This window comes from Chlamydotis macqueenii, chromosome Z, assembly GCF_036417535.1.
Source record: "Chlamydotis macqueenii isolate bChlMac1 chromosome Z, bChlMac1.mat, whole genome shotgun sequence".
NCBI lineage: Eukaryota > Metazoa > Chordata > Aves > Otidiformes > Otididae > Chlamydotis > Chlamydotis macqueenii.
This window is the reverse complement of record NC_141593.1, coordinates 42,339,901-42,361,187: the sequence shown is the minus strand read 5'-3', so window position 1 is coordinate 42,361,187 and position 21,287 is coordinate 42,339,901. Positions and strand designations below refer to the sequence as shown.

General features: G+C 38.1%; 1 protein-coding gene across 7 annotated transcripts in view; it reads left to right on the top strand.

Annotated features, from left to right (window-relative positions):
* The first annotated feature begins 9,010 nt into the window (after positions 1–9,010).
* The window catches only part of AGTPBP1 (ATP/GTP binding carboxypeptidase 1), a 59,636-nt gene continuing 47,359 nt past the window's right edge, over positions 9,011–21,287 (top strand). For 4 of the 7 annotated variants that reach the window (XM_086770220.1, XM_086770218.1, XM_086770221.1 and 1 more), the window contains exons 1-8: positions 9,017–9,116; positions 10,125–10,213; positions 16,303–16,433; positions 16,979–17,046; positions 17,450–17,513; positions 17,880–18,026; positions 18,303–18,434; positions 21,005–21,098. In XM_086770220.1, coding sequence (XP_086626346.1) covers positions 10,125–10,213; positions 16,303–16,433; positions 16,979–17,046; positions 17,450–17,513; positions 17,880–18,026; positions 18,303–18,434; positions 21,005–21,098 — 725 coding nt within the window. In that variant the 5' untranslated portion in view covers positions 9,017–9,116. Of the gene's footprint in view, positions 9,117–10,124; positions 10,214–16,302; positions 16,434–16,978; positions 17,047–17,449; positions 17,514–17,879; positions 18,027–18,302; positions 18,435–21,004; positions 21,099–21,287 lie in introns of those variants that run through there. The other 3 variants (XM_010122234.2, XM_086770219.1, XM_086770222.1) reach the window with 3 other exon arrangements.

Sequence of the window (21,287 nt, the reverse complement as noted above, 5' to 3'; positions counted from 1 at the left end):
CAGCGCTGCCGCACAGGCCGGGCACCGCGCTCCCCCCGCCGGCGGCAGCTACGGCGCGGGGCGCCTGCGCGAGGCCGGGGCGCGGCGCGGCGCGGGGAGGGGGGGACCGTGACGCGGTGCGGTGCGGGAAGGTTCCTGCTGCTGCCGCCGCCGCTCGCATGAAGACGGCGGGGGCGCAGCGCGGAGCCGCCGCCCTGGCGCGGCAAGGCGCCCCCGCCTGAGCGCCGCGGGGTGAGGGGCTGCGCTCCCCACCCGACCCTCAGGGAGACCGCGGGGCAGCCCCGGCCCTCGGGACGGCGGCGGCCGCAAAGGTGAAGCCTCGCGGGCGGGTGTCACTCTCGGCAGCGCGGGCCGCAGCGCGGGCAGGGCCGGGCGGTGCGAGGCGCCCGCGGGGAGGGGCCGGGGCCGGGGCCGGGGCCGAGGCCGAGACGGGGTGGGGCGCGGTGCGGTGGGGTGGGGCCCGGGCCAGCCCCACCCGGCCGCCGAGCCTTTCCCTGTGCCGGTTCCCCGGTGTCGGGCGGTGGGCCCGTCCCTGTCGGGACGTGCGTGAGGACGCACGGCCACGGCAGCTCTTTCCGGGAGCCGCGCCCTGCCTGTGCCCACCTGCGGTGAGGGTTACGGGACCTGCAGTAGGAGCAGTGCCGGTTCCGGGGCCCGGCCGGCGGGTCGGGAGCGGGTGGTTTGGCGGCGCCGAGCCCGCCGGTGGCCGCAGCGGCTGTTGCTTCGGTCGCGGCGCGCGGCCCGTTCAGGCGCCGGCCTGACCGCCAAACTTTGACTCCCGGCGAAGGGACGGGCTGTGGGTACCACCCTGCCCCAGCCCCGTCCTGCGGGGCTTGTAGGGCCGCGGCTCCGTGGCCTTGGCCCTGACGGGGGGGTGACCCGGTGCGGTACCGGGTGGGGAACACGGCGGCTGCAGTGACATTTGCTCTGGGTGCCATGCGGCACAGCCTGCTGAGTGTCTGTGGGACTTAACGCTTCTTGGGTACGAGTTTATTGTTATCATTTTTCTTTATTTTTTTTTTTCCTACCTCCTCTTAGCGTGGTGGAAGTCTAGCATAACAAGTTATTTCTCGAGGTGTCGGTTCAGATGCTTGACAGAGTCTGAGAAATAGGCTGTGTATCGTATTGGGGGTGGCGTGGTGTTTTTCTTCAGTGTAAACTGTTTTCAGACACTAAGCTTTGTCAGATCCTTAGGGATCGTGACTTGGATGAACTTCTGTTGTGTACACTTACAGCTGTAAGCTTTCCCTGGTATGTTATAGGCAGAGGCAAAATTTTTCTATGTACCTGTATGGTGTAAAAACACTATGAAACTTCTATGTAGCCTTGTGGTATGTATGCTGATTTTTGTGTATTTATTTTTCCATCCTGAAGGAATTAGCTCTCCAACGAGTGTATTCCCACTAATTATATTCTCTTAGAGAAATACATGTGTGAACTACCTTTGTAGGTTATATTCCAGGAAAAGGCATCCCTGTTTTGCTGGTAACTTTCAGGATGTATTTTGCTGCTGTATATAATGATGGGTGACAGGATGGTGCTGATGGGATAGCCCCACCTTCTGGTTAATCCTTCAGTGAAATCATACTTGTGACCTCAGAGTTTTTCTGGAAATTATACCTCATGATGTGCATTGTGAGTGCAAGTGAAAGTCTGTATTACAATCTTTTTATTTTGTAGGCTGGGGAGTGGCAAGATAAACTCCTTTTCTGGAGACCTTCCTATTTAAAGTCAAGATCATTTCATCACATGCCCCTATTTCAGCAGAACAAATATTTATTGTTAGTTTCTGATGTCTCAGTTCACTAGTGTGTTTTTTTTTTTTAAATAATAGGTTAAGGGACGTACTTTTTCTTTTTTGAAAGCTTCATAAAAATAAGTTTCTCCTTTTATTTTATTTTATTTTTTTTCAAAAAAGGGAGGAAAGGATCCCAAGCCAAGGAGTGGTCTTAGTCTGTGAAGTGATACGGGATCGATGTTTGTGTGAAGTGATACTTGATACTTGATCTCAGGCTCAGCTTTCAGTTCATGTTTTGGAGATGGCAGTGCTTGTACTTAAGTTTTCGTGTTCAGGAAATTCACAAATTGTCTTCCAAATGAAAGCTTTTAAACTTGAAAAATATTCAGTTGTCTTGGTAGTAGATGGTACTGCACTATCAACTGATTTGTATTTGCTGCTGGGAGCAACTTCCCTGAAATTATGCATGAGAAGCTACAATTAGAGATGGAAAAGTCGGGAGAAGGTTCTCTGAAGTCCTCTTGTCTTACAGAAGGACCTTGCTCTTTCACCTCATTTTTAGGTTTTAGTCTAGGGAAAATATTCAGCTTGTCACTCAACAACTTGTCAGCAGTGTATCTCTATGATTAGAGACTTTGCAGTCTTTAAAATCCGTGGTGATACCTTGCTTAACCTATCTGGAAACCACCTGTTTTGTGACTCTCAGTATGTTAGCTGAAACTTCTCCTCAAATGCCAGTATGCGTGAGCTGCTTGCTCTTACGAGATCAGCAACTCGTATCACAGGAGCAATGTCTGAAAGAACTGAATGCTGCTCAAGTCACCCTAGCCCTGAGGTGTTTGAACTCCTTAAACAACTTAGAGGGGAAGGTGGGTTTTCTTGGAGTGAGTGTGAAAGTGCTGAAGAAGGCAGCTGGTTGTTGGTAAGTATTTAGTGAGGGATTCATGATGGCAGTGTATCTCTGGGTATGTTTTCAAGACCTGCCACTGTCTACAGCTTAACTGTCCAATATCCTGTGCTAAGCATCAAGAAGATTATGAACTGTTCAGTGTGTGTCCTCGATACATCCGTGATTCAGCATGGTTTACATTAGGAAATACAGTTTTGTAACCATTAAAGATAGACTGGAGGTAGAGGGGGGAGGAGGGCAGCACCCAAACATCCGTTCTTCTGCAAAAGCTACAGAGATGGAAGTCCTGAAACTGTCATCCTAAAAGTTTAACACATTAAAAAGCACATATAAATTTTCACTACATCTTTAAACAACCTCACGATTTATGAGAAGCAGGATGTCCAGGGTTTAGTGTACTGGAGGTAGGTAATAATGTTTTAATTGCTTCAGGTATAATTCAGAAGCTAAATGGTACAAATCAGCTTTTTGAAAGTGGGAATGATTGCAGAGAGTTTTATGGATTGTGAGATGATTGTGTTGAGGTTGCTGGGCTGAAAGTATATTTGAGTAGATAAATCTGCAATGTGGAGCCACAGATTTTTTTTTTTTTTCTTTCATTTATTTATTTATTTTTTTTTTAAAATTCTGGATTAAAACCAGGCTGGAGAGATTGCTTTAACTCAGCTGGTGAACTAGCAAGTTTACATGTCTTGGTTGATTTCTTCAGAGACTGACCTTAGCCATCAAGATAGTGTAAGCCGAAGGAGCAGTCACAGAGTTAGGTGCTAGAAAGCACCTCTGACATTTAGCACTGTACCAATGGAACGTTTCAAAAGCTGGGGAAAGTTAACTGGGTTTCCAGTTCAGTTTCTGGTGTAGGGAAATGCTTAGTCTCTGCTATGATTGTCCTTTCCCTCTTGGCTATTTTTATTGCCCCCCTCTCCCTCCCTGTGCTGTTCACCTTCTACTTGATGAAAGGGTTATGCTAGCTGAGCAAGAAGTAGCTGACTTTTGCAATATATTCTGTCAGCTTAAATCATGCAGACTTTGAATGTGATAGTCTGTGATCCCGGTGATGGCAGGTTTGTCGTGTCTTGAGGAGTAACCTTATGCTTGCTGTGCCGATAACTTTCTAGGAGCTTCTTTCCAGGCAAGAAATTAAATACAGTTTTCATATTTTACTCTTTTTCCCAATAAATGCCTTTTTTCTTTCTTCTATTTTTTTTTCCCTTAAAAAAAGAATCACTATCGGATATTTACAGCTTTTTTTGGCTGTATGTATCAGACTGTTTTTACAGTTAGGTGGACTGATGGTAATCAGCAGCATGACATAGTTGGCAAGCTGCTGTTCAGGACTTTGATGCTTCAGTCTTCTGTGAGGCTTTATGTATGTCATTTTGAATGTCTGATTATATGCTCCAGTTTGTCTAGTCACGTCGGAAAGTCAGCACTTCGCAATGGGTAAACTGATCAGCTGACTTCTTTGTTTCCTACTATAAATACTCACAGCAAAGGGTACAAGGAAAAGGCAGTAGCTGATTTTGAGAAGTATTTTTTTCTTTGACTTGTAAAGGTTGTTACCTTTTTCGTTTTATTTTGAATTTGAAAATTCAGACTCTCTTCCACCAAAAACTTAATATTTTTTTGCTGCTTAGAGGAGTGGTTAGCCATTAGATAAAGGTTTTCTTTTTCCCTGCCATTTCCATATTAAATCTTACAATTACATCTGCAAGAAAAGTATCTCTATTTTTTCTAGTATCTCAAACAGCCTTTTTCTCATGGAAGAAATACTTTTGATGTACCCTTAGGTACATTATCATTTTTTGATGACACTAAAAGGTTTTTGTACTGCTGCATATTAAAGTATTAGGAAGAGGTAACTGTTTAGTGTGTACTCAAAGCCATTATATCCTAATTTATAATTTATTTTACTTTAAGAAACAGCTGAAATGATGTGCCTTCAAAGGCCTGTTTGCTTCTGGTATAATCTGCACTGGGACTGGGACAACACACGTGTATACTTCTGTGAGAGGCAGAAGTGTCTCTTGGAAGCAGACACCAGAATGCAATCACCTGATGTAGTGGATGGTTTTGATTTAGCTTTTTTCCTGCCTAGCATTTATGAAGTTTGAAATTATTACATGTTTTCTCAGTTCATACCTGGAGTTTCTCTATTTAATTTTTTAATTCATTGCTTTTGGACACAATTATGTCCTCTGAACTTTTATATTCCTTTCTTTTTCACATACTAGTTGTTTGTGTGTTTTTGGTTTTTTTTTTTCTTTTGCTTTATACTGTAGCATTTACAAAGACTTTGCTGAGCTCCTTGCTTTCACTATCTGATAAATAAGTACACAGCAAAGAAATGACTTATTTGCTGTGTACTTCTTCATGGTAACTTTTTTAAACCTTCAAATCAGTAACTGCATGATAAGCATACGTGAAGTCTGAGCTTTGAAAATACTTTGAGATGTGCCTAGGTTTGAAGACAAAGCAAACCATGGAAATCTATGTACATGAACAATCTTACAAGTTTTGCAGACTTATTATGCTAGACACAATAAAACTGAAGCTTTGTTTTGTTTCTTCATGAATATGATTTGGTATGTGGTTTTTGCAACTCATTGATTTATGATAATAAAATATCTTCTTTTAATATATAGTGAACAGACTTGAAATATAGGCCTGCCTTTCTATGTAAAGCATGGTAGTTAAGAAAATGAGTTTCTGGAAAATAGAACGACAGAAACCAGAATATACTGCACATAGAACAGACTTAATAGTATCAATAAACTGTGCGTATCCATACTTAATTTTTATTTTTCTAGTTTCATTTGATGAAAAAAATCATCTTCTTTGGAATGCAGTTAAAAAGTACTTCTCAGGAAAGTCCCCCTATTAACCAGGGTAGAGTAGGAGATATCTGGCTTTTTAAGGAGGTTTTTTTCTCTAGGTCTTTTGTTTTTCTTGTGTCTGGTTTTGTGGGGATTTTTTTTTTGTGTGTAGTTTTTTTTGGGAAGCGGGTTTAAGAGAAGGAAATACAAAGTACTTCAAATTTTTTAGTTACAGTTACCCTTCCAAGACAAGCATGTTCCGCGTTAAAGTATTTTGGTCAATTGAAGCATGTGAATGCTGCTTATCTGGGCTCAGAATATCTTCCAGTTTCAGTAGCAGATAGATTAGCTTTGATTTCTCTAAGAGAGAGTTCTAATAGCAGGATTTTAGCAGGGTTTTTAGAGGGTTTTTTTTCAGCCTCCATGGTCTCCAGAGGTAGGTTTTATCTGGCATGCTCTGTACATGTTGCTTCTGAGCATGTCTGGTTTTGTGGCAGAGTAATTCGGATACTGGGATATTTGTCTTCCGTGGCCGTTGTTTGAAAACATACTTTTGCAAGAAAGTGGGCTTGATGGAATTACACACTGTCTAATTCCCATATAATATGTATTTTAAATGTATATATGAAAAACTTATAATTTCAGTGAAAAAGAAAAAAGGAAAAAATAAAAGCAACCATGAAAGCAGAGCTGCTGTTGGTTAAAATAAGTTTTCAGCCTCAGATGTGAGGTTACTGTGTGTTTAACTTGTGAGAATTTCTTTCAGATGTGCTGTTATGATGATGAAAGTGCTCAGTACTGAGATATTGCAATGATGACTAAGCTTTTTTTCTTGTTGTGATTATAAATTAGAGTAAGGATTAGAGTTTGGTTTTGTGTCTGCCTTCTTTACTGTCTGTTACTGATCAGTGGGAGGTAAGAGGGAAAACAATTTAAAGTGGATACACTTAAATGCAGGTTCTGGTGCAGCTGAGCCATGCATTATTGTACTGACTTAATTTGATTTCTTCAGTTTTATTTAAAGATGGCTGTTCAAAGCATGTAGATATTCCAGCTGGATGGCTCGCAATAAATAAGAGGTCTACTCACTTTCGCCTGAAATGCATGGATCAATTTAAGTACCAGAATCATAAAGAAGTTACAAGAAGAGCTATGTGACAGGGCATACAAAGGGCATACAAAGCATTTGGCTAGTAGCATTTACTTTTTTTTTAATTCCCTCTTCCCATTATTAGGTAGATGATAGTAAATTTGATGATTAGATGGCTTTCTACTGCAGTATGAAGTTCCTGATATTTGCATGAAAGTGAAGAAGGATTCCTCTAGGAGAAAAGACAAACAGGGGAAGTGGGAGAGGCACTGGCCTAATTTTAGTGAAGGGGATTTTTATTTATTACTTATTTTTTTTTTAAACAAGTGGCATTTTAGGTTTCTCTTCCCCCAAAGCAGCGAACTTAGGATCACAAAAGTAAATGAATGCCTAAAATGGGAATGAGACACTCCTTTCTGAAAGAATCAGGAGCCAGTTTTGACTGTGCATCAGATACAGATAGGTGAGATCAAGGAAGAAAGAGGGCTTTGTCTGGTGTCCTTAGTGAAGAGTTTGGACAAGAAACATCACGAGTACTTGATGTGCCATCTTCAGGGATTGCAGTGAGGATGGAAGCCTCAAACCTGGCAGTCAACAAAGAAAAGCTCAAATCTAGAAGTTTCTTTATCCGTATGAGAAGAACTGGGGATGAGACTGTTTATAAAAGAGGATAGCAACATCTGAATTCTGTGACCCTGGTAATAATCCCTTTATGTTTTCCTGCAGAAGCCCTGAGGTCCAGTTGTGTGTGCTAGCAGGATGGTATTAGTGTTGAGCATTAAGAGAACAGTACCAGAATTACTAACTCCCCTTTTCACCCCCAATACAGGTCACTACCTAACTTGTGTCAGTAAAATTTCCTCTGAGTCCTGTTGCAATGTCTGCCAGGAATTATTGCTGGCTTGGAGAGGCTGAGCATCTTGGTGTTCTTCTAATGCATGTAAATCAACTTAGTATACAGGAAGATGGTGTCCTTACGAGTCCTCTGTAGTCTAACAGGCACTCCCAGTAATGCCTAATAGACATGTCTGAATGAAACAGTGCCAGTTTGTTTCTTTAAGCCATTGTTTTGAGCAAAAGAAAGTAGCTTTGTGATTGTGCCAGCGATTTTATGCAGTAGCTTTGTGGTTAAGAGTATTTACCCAAGAAGTAGGAATCTAGGTTTCATGTTATTCTATTACATTTCAGCACATGCCAAAACTTGTATGAAAGATAAATACTGGAGGGCTACCCCCTGCCCTTTTGCACGAATTTTGCTGGTGAGTGACAAAGTTTCATAGGGCTGAAAAGATGGATCAGGGGAGAAGGTGAGTCAGTGGCTCAGTAATGAAGAATTCACCTGGGAGAGAGGCAAACACATGTCATTCAAGGCATGCCTTTGTTTTTCCGGGGAGAAAGGAAAAGGTGACAATTTTATATAACTTCTTGCAGTCCATTTAATTTATCTTAGTGTTGGTAGCATTATTACAGTGAGTGCAGCTTTCTGATTTGGAACTTTACCTATTTGGAGAAATTTCCTATGAAGAAGCTGCCTGTTCCCCTGTGCAGGTGGGAGGACGGAGGGGATCACATTTCAGACAATGGGAAAAGGCAGAGAGAGATTGCACAATAGTACAGCATATATCAACTTGAAGTTTAACTAGTCAACACCTGCTGCTCTCCTCTGTTCCCCTCCAACTTGAGGCTTTTTTAAATCGGTGGTGGTGGTCTTTTAAATGCAGAACTGGTGTTAATTTGCCCTCTGCTCTGCTACCACTGGCAAGCAAGTGGCAGTATTAAGTGTGTTTTAAAAGTATATTTAAATGAGACTCATGCACCTTCTGCCTTTACCTTTCTATCAATCCTTTATTCAAACTAAGCATAATATTAAAGGTTTTTAAAATAGTTTGGAAGTGCTTTTTTGCATCACATAGTAAAATGTTAATGAGAGATGTTGTTACTTTAGTATGCATAAATGTTCCATCACACCTCTCTGGATTGCTGATGCGTGCATTTCTCTGTTTTTCTCACTGTTTGTTTGCAGAGGTTCTTGTGATTTTTTTTTTTACCTGCTTGTCTTTTCGCCTTGACCTAGAGCATTTGCACATTAGTGCTTACTGGAATATTTTTTTTTTGTGAATTTAGAGTAAAACAAGTTGAGGCCTTGCAGCTCAAGATAGTTCAGCTCTGTGTCTGTCTGCACTTGTACAGCAGTTCAGTACACTATAATATGTAGACACTATTGGCACTAGTAGACTGTTCATCATCTGTCTGACAGCAGGTCAACGCTGCAAGCAAAGCAGCACTTGGCTACTTGCATTCAAGAATCCAATATTTTTGCCCCAGTAAAACCTCCAACCAGGTTGGAATAATCCAGACTTTATAATTTGTGAAAGTGTCTGCATTGTGGTGGACGCAGCTATTCTCTTGTAACTGTTCATTTTCTTTAAAGGAAGTCAAGATAGTTTACACTTGAAGGGACTTGGACAAATCTAGGACACCTGTTAACTTGAGTCAAGCTGGAATTCTTGTGAAAAGCTGAGCATTTGCTTCCTGACTGCTGGGAAACGATTCTGCTTTCAGGTAAGTCTGGAAATAAACTTGCTTCATACTTCATCTGCTTTAGGCTTTTAGCAATTGCAGAGTGGAGTTTACCAATAATAAAAACCTGATTATTTTATGTGCTGAACAACAAGGATTTTTCAGAAGTCTTGCAAATTTCTCTTGGGGGCACGGAGTGGGTTGGGGGGGGGTGGAGCTGTATGTGTGTGTTTGACTGAATTTGACTGCATTTCCCAAGAGAATGAGTGCTTTATCTTTTTCATTATCACCACCTATATCTTTGAAGATCGTTTTTGCCCTTTACTGTGTCCTCTACCTTAACACTAACCACTGTGCCCTTTGTTTTTTTTCAATAGGTTTTTTTCATAGTGAGAGTATTTATCATGCATATTAGATCTCAAATGGAAGTAGTGAGGTTCAGTTAATGATCCTGTAGACTGCAACCTTAATTGCTTGGAGGCACCATTTGAGGAAGCAGTGTGCCCTGAGGACACTATGTCCTTAAAAGGATAGGAAAGTTGAGTCCTTGGCACGATATGGTTTCTGTCCAAGAAATGTATTCAGGTCTTGCTTAAATAAGAACACCAAACACTCCATGTTTCTCACTGTGCCTCTAGTTCTAGTTATCCTATAGATACATGAACTGGCAGTCAGAAGAAGTAAGTATGTTGTGGCATCTCATAACATTGTCGAGTAAGTTTAGAAGTGTGTTTGCCAGCTTCAGCAAAAGCTTTGTTCGATAAAATTCTGTCATGGACATGGAGATATTTTCTGTTAAATAACTGATACAAATTTCTGTTTCATTATAATCAGACTCTCTGGGCTTGGTAGGACTGAATTCTAATACAGGACCATGCTTATATTGAAATAGTTTGTTTTAAAGCTGGATCAAATAGAGTGAAGAGCTTGTGACAGTGTGGAGAAATGCAGTCAATGCAAATTAACTTATGTAACATTTCGAGTGTGGAGACATCCAGTATGGTGGTAGCATTTCATCATTAAAGACCAAAAGAGGTTGATAATTTGTAGATGTTTAATATCTTCCAGGTTATTGGAGATGGTGATTTGAAGACTCAGGTTTCCGATATGAACAAAATAAAAATATCATCTGAAAAAAGGTAAATTAAAAACTACAGTGACTTCTTAACATCAAGCTATTTGAGATTTGTGAAAAAGCAGTCTTCATCTTAATAATAAGATTCATAAAATGTATGGGTCCCTAGTAAGAATGTGTAAGTTGATGTCCTGAAACATTGAGGGAGTTAATACTGATTAGCATAAAGTAGCTTCACATTTAACAAATCACTTTTTAAATTTAAAGTTTTCAGTTAGTGTTAGATATGTTCAAATGTAAAATACACATTAAATTTCATTGAAACAATTATCAATTGATTTAATGATTTCATGCAAATATTGGCAAAACAAAATTATTTCTACTGAAGGAGTTAAAGGACAAGTTTCTAATACTGTATATGAAGCCATGAATTTGTCCTAAGATGTATATAATTCTTGATCAATCCTGCAGTCCAACACACAGCTAGGACAAACAAGAGTGAGATTACAGAAGATTTCAAGAGTTGAAAACTTATGTGTTTTATTTTCATGAAAACTTGTTTTAGCAAATACTTTAAGAAGTTATGAGATTATCTGTGGAAGAACATGTCTCTTAAGCATCAGGATACTATTGAAAGGCTTTCAGTCTTTTCTTAAGCTAGCACAGGTTAAACCACCTTTTTAAATCAAGCCATCTAATAATTTAAAAAAAAATTCTAGAGGCAGCAAAATAGGGAATTTTGACTTCAGTCTTGATTCTCTGAAATACTGATTATGTTCTAAATGAGTGGATGAATTTGCATGAAGCACATGTTCTATCATGGATTAATTTTCTGTCTTAGAATAGATGTAAAATTTGAATTTAAATGCTTGCATGTAGAATAATCTCTGCTTTTGCTGACTTTAACAGTCAAGTGGCTTGATATCAGAGACTGGTTGTTCCTGTTTGCATGAGAGGTGAATCAAAAGAAATAGTAAAGAAACTATGACATTTTCTGGTTACAGTATATTAGTTCCTTAGGCATTATGATAAGTGAAGTCGAACTCTCCGTCAGCAGTGGATATTCTTGGAAATACTACTAATTATAACACATGAAGTATACTATCACAGAGAGTATTAGATTTTTGCAGAGTGGCTACTGAAGTGCCATTTATTTAGTTATTGAGTTAAAATGGAAGTTTTCATCCCTGCAATTCGAAACAGTTGTTCCCTAAGTTGTGAATTTACTCTACAGAGATAGCTATGAACTAATCAGAAGTATCAACTCTCTAAAGATTATTTCTGAAATGTGGACATGGTTGAGAAGAAAAAATCAGAAATTATTTGCATTGGAACTAAACAAAAACAAACTCATGAGAAGCTTGCCTACTTTGAAATAGTTTTTTAAAGGCTTGCTGTAACATGCCAAAACATGGAAGACCTGTTTGCTCTAGAGGAGGAAGACACTCTTGGATATGTCAGTGTGCTGGATGACTTTGCAAACTGCAGTTTCAGAGGAAGTAGGTACAGTTAGGAAACTGAAGGTTTCTGCTTACTTCCTTCATTTGACTATTATCTTTTGGAAGGCTTCTTGCAAGATGAATAGCCAAAAAAACATTCTAAGATAGCTGAATTTTTGTAAGCTGCCTTGACAGCCATTAGAGTTACCTTTCTCATTGTGAGCAGACACTTAGAAAGGTGTAATGATGTGTTTCGGCATTCACGTAGCGAAAGTAGTGTACAGTGAGTAATGGAGAGTTGTGAATCTGGCACTTGGAAAGTGTAAGAGTGCTTAAATCTTTTGGGAGTTGATGGGACTGGAAGAAATGCTCCTACAGTGAGGGAACTTTATTTGAGAAGATGTTTTCTTGTTAAGGGAATTATTTTTCAAATGTGAAACTTTGAACTCCTCTGTTCCTCACTTTCTGGGCAGTTGCTTCCTCTGTATCTACTCATAGCTTTCCTAAGTGGAGAAGGAGGAAATCTGCAGAGCTTTCTGATTAACTAGAGTCACGCTGTGTGCTTTGTCAACAGTTGAGATGAGGCAAACTTGTTCATGCTTCCTTTCTGGAAGTAAAATGGTGATGTGAGGGGCGCTTTGAGATGCGGCATTTGGATGTGGGATGGACAAAGGGTTTCCTGCCAATGGAGACCTGCAGTCTACAGCATCAAATAAGCCTGGTAAACCTCACCTCAGGATGCTTAAAGAAAGTTTAAATCCGTCCCAGAATAACAATTATTGGTTGTCTTCAGAACTCCTGAAATTTGGGTTAAGTAGTGAAAGACAGAGATGGCAAACCTAGTGGTTGTGTCTGTGGGAGTTGGGGAGCAGAAACCAAGTAGCTGTGGGTCTGCCATCTTTTCTTCTTTGCACAGAAGGAACCTGGAATAACTAACCAAATGAGTGAGGCTGCGAACAGCCAAAGATGGTTTGAGTTGTTCTTGAAAATACATCTGATTTTTCATGTGTGAAAGAGTAATAGGTCCCATGAGCAGGAAAGTGGCGTTAAAATACCATATATGTGTTCAAAGCTTTACTAAAATCACCACTGCATATAATTGCCATCAAGAAGCTCAGGGAAGTGTTCCATCCCAGTACTCTGGAGCAGAGCACTGACTGAGTACCAGAGCAGTGGTACTTAATCACTGTCAGAAGGAAACGGTGCACAATTTGTTTCTTTCTTTTCTTTCTCTTTCTGGTTGCAGTTAATGACTGAAAGTATTTTGAGCTTCGACTAATGATCTGAAAGAGAAGAAAGAGTTCTTTTTTAAAATTGCAGCCAACTTAAAGCTGGAAAGATCTGCAAAAATATTGGAGGACCAAATGATTTCAGAGTGCCCTTGTGAAATACAGAAAATAGTAAAGAATATTTGATGGAAATATGTGCAAAGTACTGTGCTTAGAGAGATACACCACTGGGACTGATAAAAAACAGTGACATTTGTAGTGAGGAGTGCCAGAAACAGTAAGATTAAACTGCAGAGAAAAAGATTTTCAAATGAAGAGATACAAAGCGTTAGAACAAGGTTGCCTGTGGTTATTGAATCACTATTTTTACAGGCCATTAAGGACTGGTTGGGCATACGTCTGTCATGAAGAGCAGCTGTGGTGTTCATCCAGCTCTGAAGATAATAGTTTATATGGCCTTATGTAGTTTCTTCTTCTTCTCCTTAATCATGATATTTATAACTAAGGATATTAGAGACTCTGTAACCCTCAGTGACTACAGAGTGCTCTTGTGAGAAGGCTTTAGAATGGGTAGGGTGAAAAATGTCTCTTTTAAAAACAAGAAAGGTTCTTCACAATGTAGGAAAACAGGTTCTTAGGTGAAAGGCCAGCCACCGTGTTCAGGGTATTCATGTGAGGTTCTGCGAGGTCAGCAGCTTAAGGGGAAATCTGGCTCTGACAGGACACAGTGTTTGTTGTACCATTCCACCTAATTCATTGGTTTATCTAGGTGTTGGACTAAAAATACTAAATTCCATAGTGCCTCTCTGTTTTAGATTTGGATCCTGAATGGTTTGTTGGTCAACGCTTATGTACTTACATTACCAATATAGAAAGAGTCCCATTGCAAAATGGGCTTACGTCTTGTTCTGAGGTCAGATGGGTTGCCAACAGCAGTGTTGTGTACAGGAGCGGAGTCAGCCAGGCTGGCTGCCATAATTCCTCTCCTACAGCCTTTTTGATTTACTGTGCAGACATTGAAAGCTGTCACAGTATTATATCCACTGTGTATACTGGTGTAGAATATTAGTAGATAAGAGTACAATTATTGTTTTAAGAAGAAAACTTGGTCGTAGCTAAGAGGAAATCAGGACTTTAATTTGTATTTCAGCATAGGCTCTGGGCTGGTGTTATTTTCAAGAACACTTTATTAGGTATACTGAAGACGTGAAGTTTATTTGGCTATATTTCTGTTGTAAGACTTCTTGCAAGATGAATACCCTAAAACTGTTCTAAAGATATCTCTGACTGCTATAAATGGGTCCTCATTGCTCTTGGTAGAAACTCTGGACCCAGGAAGAGATTACACCCCTAAATCTTAGGACTTAAATTATTATACCACCCAGTAGTGAGAATGACATACCCTCCCTGAACATTTTAAAGCTTTTAGTAAGTATGGAGAAATTATGTTAGATGCTAACTTTCTGTACATGGTATATTACTTCTATCTGCCAAATTTGCTTGAATTTTGCAGGTTGCGGAAGTCTAAAATCAGATTTGCTCTGGAATTTGAATATCTGTAAATGAATTTTGTCTTTACAAAAACCTACATTTTGGGTTTTTTTTGTTTGTTCGTAAGGATCATCTTTGCTTTCTTGGGTTATTTCTAGCTTTCATTTATTTTGTTGTGAGACCAATGATACACCACAGTGGAAATTATAAATATATACACGCACATACAAATTGAAGCATCAGTTTTCCTATGCATTGGTTTATATGTCGTTTGACTGGACTCTTACTTGTTTTGATTGTGGAACTGGTGAAGATAGCATCCTTTGGAAGTTTGTCAGTTTATATACCAGATTAACAGAGTTTATGGATTAAAATCTTGGGGGTTTTTTTTTTGAGTATTTCAGGTTCAGTGGATAAATGAAAGAGTAGGAATAAATAAAATGAAACTTATGCATATAATAACAGCTTTATACTATTCAACCTGCTTTTGGATGATGAGAAAGGATTGAAGGGATTATACTTTATTTATACAAGAAAAGTAATCCTTCAGCAACCAAGACAGATTTATTTTAGATCAAAAAATACTTTTAAATCACAGTCTAGCAAATAACTGAGAAGGTAACATACTTACTTCCCAACAGAAAAATATCTTGATGTAAGCTCTATAATTAGTATAACCATTTCTTATTACTGATTTTAACAGATTGTAAATATAATCTGTAATCTGGAGTTGTTTTTTGGTTAGGCTTCTCATCTAAATGTTGATGTGGAAAAGTGAAAATAGTGGAAGCAGTTTCCTCAGCACCTGTTAAATCAGTTTGCTTTTACAACAGCAGTTCAACCTTTGCTACCTTTTTTCCTGATTTTAACATTTTTGTCCACATCTAAACTAATTATTTTAGTATAGTTAACTGTAAGTGGGAAACCTTTTCGCAGATGTAAAATACAAATCAAGGAGTAATAATTCCTCATTGTTATAAACAAAAATGGCAGTATTTATAAAGCTAATGTTAAACTTCAGTTTTACTGCAGACAGTCAAAACAGTACGTGTGTAAAATGAATTACTGTTGATTATTGCAGGACTCTAATGTTACAAAAATGAAAAGTCAAGGTAGTTAATCCTTGGAAATAATAATTTCCTGTTGTTAATTACATGACTGTAATTCAAATGTTAAACACTTATCTAAAAATTACTTTCATGTGGCAATGTGAATCTCAAAACTATTCTGAATAGTCGTTATGATCCAAAACTGGACAGCGAATAAAACAACTTGTAGACTGACTCTGTTTTGAATACTATAAATATTTACAAGCATTCTTTCTCTGTACTCTGCATATCTCTATGAATGCCTGGTTTGAAATTGCTTCTTGTGTTAAAATAGATTTTCAAGATCATTTTATGATGTCAGGCCAAAATACCCTGGTGTTCAAAATGAATCCAAACTCTGATTGTAGCTTTGGACACCTTCCAAAGTTTTTTCTTCAAAATGGTGTTCTTTTTCTTCAGCTGATGGATAGTGGTTTGCTCACTTCATGAATGATAATCTTTTCTTTCAGTTCCAGAACACCAGCCTGTAAGAGAAACAGTCTTTGGGACTGTAGCTAGTTTTTCCTTGAATGGCAGGTTTGATGCAATATCCTGGCATTTAACATAAACTATATTAAATAGAAGTTCCTCTAGTAGTTGACTTAGATAAACAACATCTGTACCTACATATCAATTTTATTTGCCGCAACAAACCTCCCTGTTCACAGTTGCTCTTGGAGATGCTGTTATATATAATTAGTCTGCTGCAATGCAGGCTCTGCAAAATCTGTAAATTTGCCAGAATTAAGGAGTGTTAAGACTGTTTCCCAATCGAGAAAAAAATTGAGAAGGTGAATTAGCCATTCCCCTTACTGTGATGTGGGATTTCTGTTGTTAGTGTTTTTTTTGTTTTTTTTTTTCTCTGATCTAGATGGAAAAATGAATGTAAAAAAATCTTTCTTGTAGTGTTTCTACCAGTTCTCGGACTATGTCTCTGCTCTCACAGCTGGAAAAGATCAATTTGGGCTCTGTATTAGGAGAAGCAGACAATGCCAGATATGTTACCTCAAAGATCCTTCATCTGGTTCAGAGTCAAGGTAAATAAGTTTTGTGGTTGTAGTAGTTTTCCTTTTGAGCCTTCCTTCTTGTTTTCCTTCCTTGCTAGATTTTTCTTTAATTTTTGTTTCTGTTTCAGGAACTTGATTATCCATCCATTTTTGTCTCTAATTATTGAAAACACCGGTTCAAGGCCGTGCTTAATGCTACCTAGTACAGTGTTGGTTACACCGAGTGCATTTTATACTGTCAAACAGCTATAATTTAAATAACTATTTACAGTATATGTATGTGTGTGTGTATATATATGAGAAGTAGAAGTATCTGGAAGAGAGCTTTCTTACAGATTTTTTTCTTTACAGTTTTTTTTTTTTTCTAGGGCGTGACAAGATTGTTGAACAACTGAAAGCAAAAATAAGTTTTAAAATCACTTAAGTCTTTTTACTTGTTTAGTTTTATATACGTATATGCAGTTTTTAATAGGTTTTATTGTTTGGAGTATAGATTTCTGATCAATCTATATATGATTTTTTTTTTCCTGCAAACTAATATATTAAAAGAAAAATGGTCTTTTTCTCACTGGCAGAAAAAACCAGGAAAGATATGACTTCTAAGGGCTCCACTGGAATAGAAGTTATCCTATCAACCCTAGAGGTAAAACCTTTTAATCTGTATGTGTTATGGGTACATAGCAAGTTTTCACTTTATCATTGGGCTTTGATTATTAAATATGTTGTTACCCTAGCTAGTCTCCGAAACTTGTGTAGAACTGCAATGATTAGGTAAGATCTTAAAGTATAATAACCTACTTAAGAATTTCTCTCCCTTATTTTTAAATATTCTAAGGAATTATTTGTCAACTATGAGTTCTAATAAATATGATATATTTCAAACTAGATTTTAATTGGTTCAGTCATTAATTCAGGCTACGTAGTGGGATGGTTAGCTGGCTGGATACATCTCAACTTTTGTTTGATTTAGTGGTAGCAATTTCTCTGAGCTTTAAGTGTGTTAGACTTTACGTTAAGCGAAGAAATCTTTCTGGTTTTTTTTGCAGAATACAAAAGATCCTCAGACTATTCTAAATATATTGAATATTCTCATTGAGGTAGTCTCAGTTGGTAAGTTTTCATTAAGGAGCAAGTTGTGATTGTATTTCTGTAGTCTTCTGCAGACTTTTGGTTTTGATTTTTTTTTTTTTTGGTTGGTTGGTTGTGGGTTTTTTTGTTGTTGTTTTTGTTTCTGAAATTTGCTAAAGCTGATTTTTATGCAGAATAAAAAGAACATAAAGATTGAAGTCACCTTTCCTGTAATTATACACAAATAATTTATGTTGCTGTAAGTCTAAGTCCAGCATGTTCTTGCATAGTGCAGTCACATGTGAAAAAAACACTGCTGTTCTAAAGAATTTCTTTTTGGTAACTATGGCATAGATACTTAATTGTTCTTTTTTTTTTTGGAGATATCAGTTAAGTTTTAATTTCTAGGTGGTGGTCGGAGAGCAAGTGTCTTAGTTGCTAAAGGAGGGACACAGATCTTATTGCAGCTGCTTTTGACTGCCAGCAAAGATGCTCCACCAAATGAAGAATTAATGGTGCTTCTTCATACTCTTCTTGCAAAAATTGGTCCAAAAGGTGATAATGATATATTTAAGTAATATGGCTTAATACTTTACAGTTTTGTAATTGAAACTTAGGAAAATTTTTCTTTCTATTATTCTATGAGCATCCATGTACTCAGAATTGATAGAGGAGAAAAAAAGGAGTAAAATAGAGGGGAGGAAAGAATAGTGAACAATAGATATGCGGAATTGACATTATGAGTAGAAGGAATACAAGTTCATTTAACTTTTTTTTTTTAATAATAATTTCAAAATTAGTGTGATTGATCATGTATTTCTTTGATGTCAGACAAAAAGATTGGCATGAAAGCAAGAATTAATGGTGCCCTAAACATATCATTGAATTTAGTGAAGCAGAATTTGCAGAACCACAGGCTAATATTGCCATGTCTTCAAGTATTAAGAGTTTACTCAACCAACTGTAAGTATTGCAGATAATTATTTTCTTTCCCATGTGTTATAATTTTTTTTTTACCTAGATACACTTAAAATTTTGAATCTAAATGCTTGTTTAATGGTTGGTGTTTAAAATAATTATTTTTATATGTGAGAATTTTATATTGTAAAATTGCTTAAATTCTAAAAAAAGCTGTGAAACATGTTTGTACTTTTTGCATAACTTTGTTTTTTGTTCAGTGTGTGTATATATATAAAAACACGTATAGTTGGGATGGTTTTAACCAGTGCTATTGGATGTGTGTAATTTTGAGTAATCTAATTTGCATAAATGCTGATACTTTAAGATCTAAACCAGAAATGCTAATATTGTGCATTTTTCTTGCAAAAGTGCTTCAGATTAAATAATTATTCTCTTTATTATACATGCTAATAGTGTTTTTTTTCTTTTTAGTATTTTATTTCATTCTTCATTGCTAATTAAAACTGGGTTCATGCAGGAAATATTTGATTTCTTTCTTTAACCTTTCTCTTATTCCTTATGTTGAAGTGCCCTACTATTGGACTAACGTTCTTCCACAAGAGCCTAACTCATTGTTTGGGCAGGCAGTAGGAAGCTGATGAAAATGGTGTGATTCTTACTGTATCTCTGTTGGTTATATGCTCTTAAATTTTTCCATTGAGTTCAAAATGGCTACTAAATCTTTTAAATAAATGTGAGAGATTGAAAACATAACCACATTCCTCCAAGAGAACTGATGATCTATAAGATCATGTTTTTGAGACATTCACATAAGCACCTACAGTTTATAAAGTCCCAATACTTCTAAAATGTGTAAGCTTTATTTCTGTTGAGCTATCTGATCGTGAGGTAAAATGCTTCTAAATGGAGGAGTTTAATACAGATAATTACATGGCTTAGCTGAAAACTCGCTCCATCCTGCAAATGGGAAATTGAACTGAGTCCCTGATTTGGATTCTGCTTAGATCAGTTCCATCTTCCTGTATTTCCTGCTCCTTATAAACAGGAAAAGCAGTACTTTATGACATGGGTAGTAATAAATAATGCACTAGTAAATGATGGGTGGTAGTATTTAAAGTTTGTGTACAGTTGCTACCAGAATAGAGTCCCAACTTTTCTTAGGTTCTAGTGGTGTAATGTTGCTGGTAATGATGATGAAATTGCAACTTGAGTTAAAGTGCTAAATTCTACACTAATAGCCTTCGTTATCATAGAATCATAGAATGGTTAGAGTTGGAAGGGACCTTCAAAGGTCATCTAGTCCAACCCCCCTGCAAGAAGCAGGGACATCCCCCACTAGATCAGGTTGCTCAGAGCCTCATCCAGCCTGGCCTTGAACGTTTCCAGGGATGGGGCTTCTACCACCTCTCTGGGCAACATGTTCCAATGTTCTACAACCCTCATTGTAAAAAATATTTTCCTAATATCCAATCTAAATCTACCTCCCTCTATTTTAAAACCATTACCCCTTGTCCTATTGCAACAGGCCCTACTGAACAGCCTCTCCCCATCTTTCTTGTAAGCCCCCTTGAGGTATGGGAAGGCTGCAGTAAGGTCTCCCCGGAGCCTCCTCTTCTCCAGGCTGAACAGCCCCAACTCTCTCAGCCTGTCCTCATAGGAAAGGTGGTCCAGCCCTCTGATCATCTTCGTGGCTCTCCTCTGGACCTTCTCCAACTGGTCCATGTCCTTCTTATGGGGGCTCCAGAACTGGACACAGTGCTCTAGGTGGGGTCTTACCAAGGCAGAGTAGAGGGGGAGAATCACCTCCCTTGACCTGCTGGCTGTGCTCCTCTTGATGCAGCCCAGGATGCAGTTGGCCTTCTGGGCCAATTGTTGAGGTCAATTCTTAGTTGTCTCTTCCTACTTTGTTAAGAGTGCGTATTGCTAAACTCAAGTCAGGAAGTGAATTTCTGTGCCTGTTTCACCTGTTCGTATGTTCAGTGGGCACTGGGCTTTAGCCATATATACATCCAGTATGCACTTCTTGAACGTAGATATTAGCATCATTTCTCTTAATTTGCTCCCTTTCAAATAGATTTTTTTTTTTTTCTTTTCCTGAGAACATATCTGCATAACATGTAGCTCAGGAAAGCTTGTACTGATTGACTTTTCTAAATGTTACAGCAAATGTTTGACTGTCAAACCGTAGTGGACATACCTGTCTCTCCTGATACTGAAAGATAATAGCAAGTCATAGAGCTTGTTAGACTTGAAATTTTAGAAACCCTGCTATGTTGATAAACTGAGATTTTTTTTGGAAAAAAATACTTTTTATGATGTGTCTTAATAACAAAGAAAGCAGAAGCATGCATTAGAAATCATACATGATTTTATTTATAATGTAATAACTATTTTTTTTTCTTATTTTCTAAGTTTTGTCAGTATTGGATTATCACACTAATTATGTACAGAGTAGTATCTGCTTGTCATTGTGTATCTTAAAGCACAAACATGTCTAACATTTTTTGTGCTTCAAAATCAACTTACATGGATTTTAGTTTGTGTATATTGATTCTTTTCTTTCGCCTTTCATATAACATTTTCTTAAAACGGATTGTTTTTAACTCTTCCAGCTGTAAATGCAGTGTCCTTGGGAAAAAATGGAGTAGTAGAACTGATGTTTAAGATCATTGGCCCTTTTAGTAAAAAGAACACTAGCCTTTTGAAGTAAGTAAGGTCTCTTTAATACAGTGTATGGAAAAACTGTAGATATCTTTCAAAACTTACTTGTAAATGAAAAATAGAGAAATCAAATGTAAGTCATATTTGAAAGGTAAAGTGAAGGGAGGTGGAAAGGAGAAGCACAAATCTAACAGTTTAATTTTACCCAGTAGAGTAACAAAATATTTGAATGTC